The 11,932-nt window shown below is 48.3% G+C and overlaps 1 protein-coding gene across 7 annotated transcripts in view; it reads left to right on the top strand.

The window, feature by feature from the left end:
- TTC7B (tetratricopeptide repeat domain 7B) overlaps positions 1-11,932 on the top strand; it is a 223,778-nt gene that overhangs the window by 141,503 nt on the left and 70,343 nt on the right. For all 7 annotated transcript variants that reach the window (XM_011357140.1, XM_023528861.1, XM_011357138.2 and 4 more), the window contains 2 exons: positions 1,899-2,015; positions 9,472-9,569. In XM_011357140.1, the coding sequence (XP_011355442.1) occupies positions 1,899-2,015; positions 9,472-9,569 (215 nt within the window). The remainder of the gene's footprint in view (positions 1-1,898; positions 2,016-9,471; positions 9,570-11,932) is intronic.

The following is an 11,932-nucleotide window of genomic DNA, read 5'->3' as shown; positions in this document are numbered from 1 at the left end:
GGTGGTCCCGGAAAGGCCTCTGGATATTTCTACTTCCTGAGATGTTTTTGAGCAGGAGCTGAGTCATTCTCAAGGCTGGCCTCCTTCTTTATGCCCGCCTGCTTACAGATCAGGGACTGATTACCTGGGCCATCGTCCCATCATCCCAGGCGTCTGCAAACCCAGGCTTGAGGAATCTGCCACCTTGACCACACTGGGAGCCTCCAGCATCCCCCTGGGCATCCTGTGTTCTGTTTGGAGGGAGCAGTTGGCACTCACCCATTCCTGAGCTTGGGCGGTGACGGCTTAGGATGCCCAAATGAGGCTGTCACTTTGCGTACGGTTGAGGAGTTCATTTTATGTCTAACAAGTCACTAGAAACACATTTCTTTATCTTCTGTGGTTTATAGAGAAAGTAGTCGGTGAGCAAATGCAACTTAAGGCCCATCGAGCTCCATGCACAATTCTAGGCCCTGGGCAAGTGAGGCCAGGGACAGAAGTTAGGATTCTTTTATGGACAGGAGGTAAACATCACCTGCTGAGAAGGGCGGGTTACAAAGATGACACCGATATTGTTTGCGAAGTGCCACACCGAGAAGGCCTTTCATAAACAGGAGCTTCTCCCTCACTGTTTCTTTTTATCATTATGAACAACTGAACACCAGCTAATAGGATACATACTGAGTAGAGATTATAAAGGTGTAAAAGTGGTATCAATGGAAGACTTATTTGATGAGGTGGGGTTTTAGCTGAATTTGGGAAGAATTAAGGAGAGACATGGATTAGTAGAGATTGAGACTGAGGACATGGCATGTAGATTCATAGAGTTATGAAGAAGCATAGCCTTTGGCCAGTGAGTTGATTGCAAGAGGAAGGGTCCATCCGGTGGGATGCATGGCACAGAACAGGATGGCGACACGGGAGTGGCCAGTGGGTGGTGTGTCTTAAAGGACATGATAAGGAATTTTGATTTGTTATAACAGACAGTAAGGATTCACTGTGGTGTCTCGAGCTGGAAATGAAAATAATTTTCGGAGATCTTTCTAACACAGTTTCTTAGAGCCAGGCAAGTCAAGGGACAGGGAGACCATCAGAAAGGTGTTTGGGCTCGTGCCAGGGCTCTCAAAAAGGTCATGGTGATGAGACCAGGACCAGGAGAGCTGATGGCTACAGAGAGACATGAGTAGAATTTCGGGATAGGGTAAATCTGAGGGGCCAAGAAAGAGAGGAGGGTCTAAGCTAAGTGCTCAAAGGTCTGGATGGAGGGTGAAGCCACTGTTGGTAATAAAAATAGGAGGAGATGGTGGTGACGGAGTGAGCTGGAGAAGTCCCAGGGGGAAGATTGAAGAGGGCAGGGCCTTGGCCAGATGCCCCCTTCTTCATGCAGCGTGAGTTCAGAGCCTATGAGATCGATTCATCTTCACGTGACGAGGATCATCGTGGATGGTTATTTGTAGATATTTACATCAACTGTGTGCTTTCGTAAATAAATCAAGATTTATTACACAGGAGTCACATCACCTGTGTAATGTTAGAAATAAATCAAGGTCTACTTTTAACAAATTTTTTGAAGTCTTGCAGATAAATGTTCTTAAAAAACAAAAAACAAAAAACATGCTCTTAATAAAATCCCTGTATTCTGAATAAAATTACCACTCTGATGCATGTCACCTGACCACAAACGGTCGCATGGTGCCTGCCTCGTGGTGACACAGGCAAAGCCATAGGCTGAGCCGGGCATTTTGGAATCCTTGGCCCCGCGGCCCCTGCTTCTCTTGGCTCAAACACGTGGACACCCCATTCTTGCATGAGTCCGGCAGCTTCTGGGCGTAAGCCCCGCCACCTTGTTCCGTTTCGGGGGGGACCGCCTGACGTAAGCCGTGTTGTTTTCTCCCTTTGTCCCCCCCCCGCCCCCGCAGACTACTGTTTTCCAAAGTGCGGCTGGAGTCCCTCTGCCGGGGCCCGGACGAGGCGCTCCTCACTTGCAAGCACATGCTGCAGATATGGAAATCCTGCTACAACCTCACCAACCCCAGGTAAGAGGCCCGTGGGGCCTGTTTTGCGTGGTTTTTGCATAGGTTTCCGCCTATCAGTGCCACCTCTGACTGGCATTTAGCAGGCATTAACTCTTGTCACCCCTGCGTACCTCCAGGTCATTATGAATAGCGGATAATAGGGGTGGAGCCTCCCATCCTCCATTTTCAAGGGGATTTTTCTCCCAGCGGCTGGTGAAGCCTCCAGGTCTTCGGCTTCTTTTGCCTTTGTTGTCATGGTGGCCCACTAGGCTCAATTCGCAACTGATGACTCTCTGATTTCTTTCGACCAGATTTTAACTCCTTTGTCTTATCATCCTTCTGGTAATTTATGGACGGACTGGTCAGTTATATATTCCAGATGAGATTCTCGAAGTACTCTTTAAAAGACCCGCATAGACAACAGGCTACATCCTACTAAGGAGAGTAGAAATTGCTATTGGCATGATAAAGTACAGTTTTCAAAAAGTTAAAATCATGACTCAAACAAGTAGAAAATAAGCACGTATTAAAGATTTTATTCGACTCATTAACTAATGAGGGAATCAATAAAATGTTAAGGCCCATTGAAAGAAGAATTTGAAAAATAGATATACTGAAATGAATTTGCAAATAAATGCAAAAACAATGTCCTATAGGACAGTAAAATGTACTGTTTGGGGTTATCTTTCCTACAGGGTGGAAATTGATTATGTATTGACCAGACAAAATGCGTTTGCCTTCCTCTGAGTTCCCTGCAAAGCCGAAAAGTGGTCTGGTTAGTCCTGGGCAGTCCAATGGTTCCACCCTACAGGGGTAGATGACGTGGGACTGGTCCACTAATCAACCCCCAGATTGCCACTGAAAGACACCCAACAACCTATTGTGCCCATTTTCAATGTCTTGGGCAGTTTTTCCTGGCATATGTTTAGATTACTAAATGTGCCCTGCTCTATAAAGAAAGTAATTTAATAAAAAGGGAGGTAATAATGATTCAATTCAAACAACTGTTCATTCACTTGAATATTTTTCAAGTTCACAGCAAGAGGTATGCACAGCCCATATTATGCTCTTAAAAGGAGCCTAAGAACGTGTAAATCATAAGTATGTACTAAGGGTGTGGCTTGCCCAGTCTGCCCACTGGGAGACGAGCACATGGGCTGGTGGCCCCGGTCTGCGGGCTGCCAGCCTAGGGAGAGAAAAGGTAGGGTGGATGGTAGGGAAGCAGCAGGTGGGGTTCTGTGTGAGGTTTTGTTTTACAAAAGTTTCCGCAGTTAAAAACTTGAAATCAGAGCCCCCTTAAGGACTGGGTCTTTGTGAGCCGACATTAACAGACTGGTGACCACAGATACTGTGAACAGGGCAGCTCGAAGTGGGGGTGCTCCTCCTGGAAAGCCAGCCCCCTGTCCATTTCCACGCCCAGCAGGCAGCCATGCCACCCCTTGCAGAGTCAGGGTGGCAAGAGTCACACTCATGTACCCTTCACAACCGTGGCCTGTGACACATCCCTGTGCCCGGTGCTCCCACTTCCCCTTGGTGAAAAGATAATCATGAAACTGGCTTCTTCTCTTTTGCGGGTATGTTTTGAAAATAAAAGTCATCTTAATTTTTTAAAAATTCGACTTTTCTAAGTCTCTAAGCAGAAATAGAAAATGCCCATATTTATGTTTCCTAAAAGCCCCTCACTCCGGGCCTATCAGAAGCAGCAGGATTTGGGGGAGACTCTGCCACAAGCCCAGCTAACAGGGGGTGGACCCCAGGCTGGTTGCTTCCGTACTGGAGCAGATTACTTTGCCTGTACCCCCTTTAGAAAGGAGAAAATAAACCCATCATCTTTCATGTTGCCAATTTTCCCTCAGTTCTCCACACCTCTCCCACCTCCCCACATTTCCTCCCACTTAGCAACCAAGAATATTGAATGTGAAGAGAAAAAAATAGCAGAATTGGAAAGCTTTTTAAAAATACTTAAGCAAATGCCTGGGCTGTGTCCATACTTCCTCCGTTTCCTGACGGATCTTTCAGGGCCAGAGCAGGGAGGAGCCCTGGCTCCAGGCGCAGCGTCTGGATGGGGGTGGAGGTGGCTGGAGGTGGACCCATGGCAGAACTGCTCCCCAGCTACTCCTCCCCCAGCTACTTCTCCCCCAGCTACTCCTCCCTCCAGCTATTCTTCCTTCTAGCTATCCTCCCTTCAGCTACTCTCACTCCAGCTACTCCTCCCTCCAACTACTCCTCCCCAGATACTCTTCCCAGATACTCCTCCCTGCAGCTACTCCTGCCTCTAGCTACTTCTCCCTCCAGCTACTTTTCCTCCAACTACTCCTCCCCCAACTACTCCTCCCTCTGGCTACTCTTCCCCATAGCTACTCCTCCCCAAGCTACTCCTCCCCCAGCTACTCCTCCCTCCAGTTACTCCTCCCTCCAGCTACTTCTCCCCCAACTACTCCTCCCCCAGCTACTCCTCCCTCTAGCTACTCCTCCCTCTAGCTAGCCTTCTTCCAGCTACTCCTCCCTGCAGCTACTCCTCCCTCCAACTACTCTTCCCCCAGCTACCTCTGCCTCTAGCTACTCCTCCCTCCAGCTACTTCTCCCCCAACTACTCCTCCCTCCAGCTACTCCTCCCTCCAGCTACTTCTCCCCCAACTACTCCTCCCCCAGTTACTCCTCCCTACAGCTATTCCTCCCCTAGCTACTCCTCCCTCCAGCTATCCTCCCCCATCTACTCTGCCCTCCAGCTGATCCTGAAAGATTTGAGGGAGGGGCTTATAATTGAACAGCCCCTTGTTAAGGAGCTTCCCATTTGTTTTTTCAACTTCATTTTTTCTGAGATATAATTAAATATTTATCCTGTAGCCCTTAGAATTATGCAAATTTAGGCATCTTCCCCAGTATGGTCAGGAAGATGTGGCCCTGGCAATAGAATAAAGCATCAAGAGGGGAGGGCTGTTTCTTAACGAGGGACAGCACGCTTCGCAGCCCTCCAGATAAGGGCAGCTCTGGGTCCCTCAGCTTGAGTCTACGATCAGGTCACACCGGCTTTTAGAAAAGAGTAGAATCTCATGAACAAGTGTGTGAGAAGCATCCCTGCTTTAAGAAAAAAAAAAAAAAAATTAGCAGAAAGCATCTTGGCAGGAGACAGTTGGTTTCTAACTGGAGAAGGTCCATTCTGACTGCCCGGCTCAGGGCGCCCTCGTTTCTGAGCCTGATCAGTTGTGGGGGTGCCCATGGCTCCTCACCCTCTCCCAACTCCATTGTGAGGCTGGCACAGGCCTCCAGAAAGGTGTGACGATGAGGCACAGAGGATGACATCGGCAGTAGCGGGGCCAGACTGAGCGTAGACCCAGCTCATGTTCTCTGCTCCTTGTTCCTCCTATTCATTTTTACTTGAAGGAGAATCACTATGGGCTGGTTGCTGAACCAAGCCTTAGACAGCTGGCAAAGAGCATCCCACCTGCGGTCTGAGAGTCCGTCTCTTGCTGTGAGGAAAATGGAGGGTGCCATTCTCCCGAGCGTACATTTGACAAGAGTACATTCTGTCATTTCAGAAGCCTGGATTTATTTCCCTAGGTCTGCAGTTTTGCTTGCACTGGTTAGAAATCTGTCTCCTGTTTTATTTTCTCTCTTAGTGGTGTATAAGGCCCCCTCAGTCCTTCTGCATTTTGACTTGGCCAGTGTGACTTCTGACCAGAGCCTCACCAGAAGGTCCCAGCGGCCTCCCGGAATCTCAGTTAGGGACGGTGGTACCCTGCTCTGCCAGCGCCGTGCTAGGCCGTTTTCTATGTGATCCTCAGCGTCTGCAGTAGCCTTGCAGGGTAGCTACTGTCCTTTCCTTTTCATAGAGACTAAGATTAAAGCTAAACAAGGCTAAATAATTTGCCCAAGTTTTCTCAATTAAATAGTACAGCTGTGATTTGAACCCAGGTCTGACTAGCATTAAATCTCCCTCTACCATACATGCTGCCTCTGAGCTGACAACCAACTTCTTTTATTTTTATTTATTATTGTTAACTTCTTCTTTCCCCCTTCTCATCACTGCCACTTGGACCATCTCCATCACGTAGCCATGGGATTGGAAGAAAATGCTTTCTTCCTAATTCCGATTTCAATCACTTACTAATGAATACCATGCCAATCACTTACTAATGAATACCAAGTTTTTTTGTCTGTTTGTTTTTAATTTAAAGATTGCTTTGCTCTAACCTCAGTTTGAAGTTGGGGACCCCATTTCATATTAATAGTTCATATTATTATTTCATAATAATAATTTTGGTGGAACTTTTCCTTTTACGAGGCATGGTCTGGCTTCATCTTCAAAGTGGCCCCATAAAACAGGCAAAGGTCATGATATAACCATTTTACTGATGAGAAGGTCGTGGTTCAGGGATGTTGGGCAACTGCCTTGACTCTCATAATCCAGCCTTACGAATCCTGGAGCAAAACAGGTGTTGCCTCGCCCGCCTGCCCCGCTCTGGTTCCCTTTTCAAAGCCCCCTCTTACACCCGGTGTTTATCGTGTGCCGGGCACTGTTTCAGGAGCTGGGAAGGGGCAAAGCTACAACAGGAGCTTCAGCGTTCTGACTCCCAGTCGGATCCACCACCACCCCTAGTCCACCTCCGTGTGGCTGCGGAAGACGGAGGATTTCCAAGAGAAGCTTCCAATTTCCGCTATTACTTTAACCATCACTACAATTTACTTGGAATTATCAGGCCTAATGGGGAAGAGAAATTACCTGGCGTGTGTATCTACGTATGTGGATATCTTCACCTTCTGCGCTGTGGATTTGGTGTTCCTTCTAGTTTTCTCTCCCTGAACTCTCTATTAGCACCACCGATCAGGAGTGGTTTCCCTTCCCTTCCCGCCATCCTCCTTAGGCAGGTGCTCCTAGCGGCCCAAGGGCTGGGCAGAGAAGCGGTGAGATGACTGGGGTTTGGGGGGGTGGGCAGTAGGAGGTCCGCAGGGGGTGCCCAAGCAGACGGTGTCCCAGGGAGAGAGAGAAAGGCAACTTTTATGCTTTCGTGGAAGAGACTGGCCAGAGTGAGAGAGTTAGGAGACTCGAGGCTGGCCCCTCCTTCCACATTCTGCAGGTCATAGCAAAGGCACATCTTGATTGGTTGAAACTCCACAACCGATACACGAAGCACTAATAATTGCTTAAAGCATCCAGCAAAATTCTCCAACAGCAGCACCATTCAGAGTGGAAACAAAAGCATCTCCATTTTGAATAGTTATGTGTGTATGCTGTTTCCAGGAGGAACTACGGAAAATAAATTAAGGAATGCAACTGAATATAGTTTCTCAGATGGTCGAGGGGAAATAGACATGGTGTCGTTACCAGTGGGTGAAGTTTACAAGCTAAGATTTTGGTTTCAATTGGAGGAGGCGCTTAACTCGGTTCCCCGACACCTACCATTGCACCAGAAGCCTGGGAATAAGTTGTCTTCAGAAATTAGCCAGCCACGTGAACCTCAGATGCATGTCTGTAGATGTGTTTATAATGACACCAGGTGTGTGCCTAGAAGTTATAACCTGTCTAAACCTGCTACCCACATGATTTCATTTCAGCATTACACAGTTCTATGTAGGAAGATAATCCTTATCCTCATCTGACAGGGAACTCACTGAGGCATGGAGAAAGTGTCCTAGGAACAGATGTAGGATAAGAACCCAGACCCCTGGCTGCATTCCAAGACCCAGCATCGTACATGGCAGCCAACCCTGTGCTCTGAAACTTGGTGAGGTGGGAAGCCTGCAGGATGATTGATGGCTGAGACAATCATTTCTGATCCACTTCCTTAGATCTGGTCCACCGAAAAGCCAGGCACATCGTTCCTTTGCAACGCCAGCACCTGGCGGCGTGTCCCAAAACGCCCAAGGTGATGAAAAATGTCACTCTATTTTGATATAATGTCTTCTGAAAACTTCTAAGTGGGGGAGCTGTTGCAACATTCGTTTTTTGTTTTTGTTTTTTGTAATAGTTTCGGTGATGTTTATATTAAAAAACACATACATAAACAGACCAAATGCGAGAAATATGTAGTTAATAATGTAATTAATGAAAATTTGCATGTACTTTGATTCCGCCTTCTGCTCAGAGACATTTATTTTTCAGTTGCAGAAATAATTAATAGAACCGTTTCCCAAAAGGTACTTAATGATGTAATAAGTATAGGCTGACAAGTAGTCTGTACTGAAGCAAGTTTCCTTCTGTTTCCTGTGGATTTCTCTAACTACATCACTGAACGTGGAAATTGCAGCCTGCAAACCATATTAAATTTCATAGCAAATCTCATTTGTATCACATTGAGCAACAGCTGCATAGAGGAAGGAAATTGTGTCCCTTTATTGTAGAATTTGAACTTAACAACAAATATCACTCTTAGAGCCCCCAGACTGAAAAAAAAAAAAAAATAGATTCAAAGAAAAGCATGAAAGGCTCAAACCTTGAGAGACAGATACGCCTCCTTCTGGAGCTTTTTCGAAGGAATATCATGATAGAGGGAAAAGAAAGAATGCAATTATTTTTTCTTACAAGTGTCTTAGAATTCAAAGAAAACAAAACAGCCTGTGTGAGCTAAGATCCCTTAACTGTACTTCATTCCAGCTGGGCCTGATGTGCTAATGTGGTCAGTGATGTAGGAGCAGCTGGAGAGGGGTCCGGTGCGGGGAGCAGAAGCGGGTGGGGGTACCCGCCTTGGGGGCTGGTGCCACAGCCCTGCTGACTTCTCTCCAGCTTAGGAACAGGAACCCTGGATGGGGGCCGCAGCTCCCGCTCTGCCAGCAACCAGCCCATCTGGTGACCTCACACCTCCTTTTCCTTATCTGGTGAATGGGAGTATCGACCACACGATTTATCTGAAAGGCTTGTTCTGGGACACACGCGAGGCCGTGGCCGCGATCGCCCTTTGAAAAGCGGAGGGGGTGGGGCGGGGAATTGGTTCTCGAATCCAGCTGCACATTAGCACCATCTGGGGAACTTTGAAAAATGTCAACCGCCCCAGAACTCCTGGTGTTTCCGTTTTGCAGTGGGACCTGGGCCGCGGTGTTTTTTAGACAGAACCCGGTGATTTTCCTGTGCAGCGAGGGCTGAGAGGCGCTGGTGTCCCGTGTACTGGATTCGCAAAGACAGCTCAGGGAGGGTGTGTATGGGCTCGGTGAGCTCTGAGACTTCACAGCGCAGAATGCCAGTTGCCCCTGTAAGGTGGATGGAGAACCGGCTTGTAGTTTTCCCATTTCAGTATCTCATAATGACACAAAAGAGGCGAGCACCAGCAGGGGTCTGTGGGTGTGGTTTAAGCCGCGTTTGTGGTATTGTGAATGCTGAAAGGAATCCCAGCTCAGGCCGAGCCAGGAAGCAGGATGCCTTGTGATACATGGAAAGGTGCGGAAGAACATCAAAAACGCACATCAGGAGTCGGTATTGGTTGATGCTTTTTCCTCCTCGCCCACCCTCCAAATGACTGACATTTGTAGCTGTGTTTTGCAGTGATTCTGGACGTGGGAGCAGCCTCTTAGATAGAACCATTGCTGACAGACGACAGCTTAATACAATTACTTTGCCAGACTTCAGCGATCCCGAGACAGGTGAGAATAAAGAGCCAGAGGGGATGGATATGGGGCCTGGCCCCAAGCGACATGGGGCGAAGACAGCCAGGGACGGGGGCGGGAAAATTCTCGTGCCAATCGGTTTTAAACTCTCAATTGAGGTGCTATTTTTTCTGGTGTCTTTTTCAAGTGGATGTTCACGGCGAGGGCAGTGATATTGCTTCCCCAATACAACTCTTTCAGATCTTTCTCTCTTTCCCCTTGCTCTTGGAACCTAAAAATTTGAAACTGAAATTAGCTTGTTCCCATCTCTGTCAAGCTTCCCCTCTGCCTTTCTGTTTCTCTCTCGATTTAGATTTCGGGCCTTGCCGAAATCGAGGTTTGATTTCCAATCAGTTGCACATGTGAACACACATACACCCAACAAAAGACCCTGTACGGAGGCAGGTGGGTTCTGACCTTCTGACTCCACGGGTCCCACCGGGAGGCCTGGAGCATTGCCTCTGAGCAAATATTTACACCTCTTTATTCATGTTTTCGTGTTTGCCTAAGTACAGAGGAGTAAATATTCCTCTGTAATTTCCGACACCCCAAGCAAGTAATTATCATAGCAATACCGACTATTCGGTGACACTTTGGAGGACTCTACAGACCCACAACATATTAAGAAATTCATTTCAGTGTGAGCTTCAAAGGTAGTTCCAGCGCCTCATCTGGAACCTGGCTCTGTTGCTTCTCCCGCTTTCCCGCAAGGGCCCGTGTGAGGCTTAACCCCTCTCTGGGTATGCCTGGTCCTTTATGGACTGGCTTCGTGAAAGGGGCCTCCAGGTTCTTCTAACCCTGGGCCAGGTCCCAGCCCTTGACCAAGACCTTCCAAAGGAAACTAGAGAGCAGCCCTGAGGCATGCACAGCCCTCTCCTGGAAAATCTCACCTCAGCTGGAATGGGAGGGATAGATAGATAGATGTCCCTCTGGGAGCCAGGTGTGATGCTCAAGCCCATCTTCACAGCTGCCTGCAGACTGCATCCTTGTGCTAGGCTCCCTTTCATCGATTTTAAAGTAGGCTCGAGAAGTCTAATCCCAGGGCCATGGGACTCCAAGGTCAAAAGAACACTAGGCATGAGGAGCAGCACGCATTGCAAATTAGGGCAGTTTAGAGTGGCTGGCAGCCACTGCTCAAAATGCAGGCTGGCTAAGCCACAGAGAAGCTCTCCCCCTGCAATGGCCTGAGCCCTGGGTCGATCAGCAGGCCTCGGGCTTAGACTGCAAGCCAGGCAGACGCTCTGACTTGGAATAGCACAGCACAGTTCTGCTCGTGGGTCCAGTCCTGTTGGAGACACTGTCTAAGCCTCCCCGTTGCTGGAAAGGGAAGGTGGGCTGTCGGGACCAACCTCTGCAAGGTGAGGCTTGGACACTGGAGAGAAGAGAAGCAGGTGAAGCTCATTCAGCAGCTGCGGCTGCCCAGGGCTGTCTTCCTCCTCTGGCTCGGACCTTCATTTCCCCGAGACTCTGATGCCACATCATTTTTAATACAGATAGTGGCAGAAAGTAAATGCGGCCCTTGTCACCCATTCTCCCCTCTGCCCCTTGGGCCGTTTTTTCTAGAGCCCTCGGGGGTCTCCCTCTTCAGGTGAAGCTTTCTCAGATGCCATAGTGTCCAGGTGAGGCATATTGGTGTGTCACAGGTGGGGGTCCCTGCCCCTCCCCTGTCTTTAGTGGTGTTTATGCTCCGCCCTCTCGGGGAGCCCAGGGGGTTGGAGAAGATTGAGAGAGCAGGTGCCCTGGGCCCAGGCCAGTGACTATTTTGTTGTTCGTTGTTGTTGTTGTGCCATCCACAGGAAGCCCTCCAAGACTCCTTTCACCGGCCCTGCCCCCCAGAGCCCCGCATTGCTAGTTTACACACCACCAGTGACTTACACAGGAGGCCAGGGAATCAGAAAAATGGAGGCCTTGTCCATCACGGACTAGTTGTAAATGAGAGTAGCACATTCTGAAAATAATAATTTAAATCGAGGAGACCAACAAATTAGAAAGGCTTGCCTAAAAATGGAAAAGATGCCTCCATCTTGATCACTGAAACCCAATAAATATTATAAACTCCGCTTGGCGGGCAGCACAGGGGGGCCGCTCGTCCTTATCCGTCTGCCTGGACGGCCTGTCTGGTGAAGGAACCCGCAGGCTTTGTTAACTCTAACTCGGCAGGTTCCACAGGGAAGATGTGCTTCCATCTCTGCCTCCATCTTGTCTTGCCCTAAAGGTAACCGTTTTTATTGACCCCTCTAGGGTTTTTTCATGTGAGTAAGCGTAGATATTATTTCCCATGTCCCCTTACATAAAAAATAAAATAAAATAAAATAACATAGTACATGTGCTGTTCAGCACCTGGCATTTTTCGCTCCCCA

The sequence above is a fragment of the Pteropus vampyrus genome, unplaced genomic scaffold (genome assembly GCF_000151845.1).
Source record: "Pteropus vampyrus isolate Shadow unplaced genomic scaffold, Pvam_2.0 Scaffold32, whole genome shotgun sequence".
In the NCBI taxonomy this organism is placed as follows: Eukaryota; Metazoa; Chordata; class Mammalia; order Chiroptera; family Pteropodidae; genus Pteropus; species Pteropus vampyrus.
The sequence above is the reverse complement of the archived record's forward strand: the minus strand, read 5'-3'. Positions and strand labels throughout refer to the sequence as shown.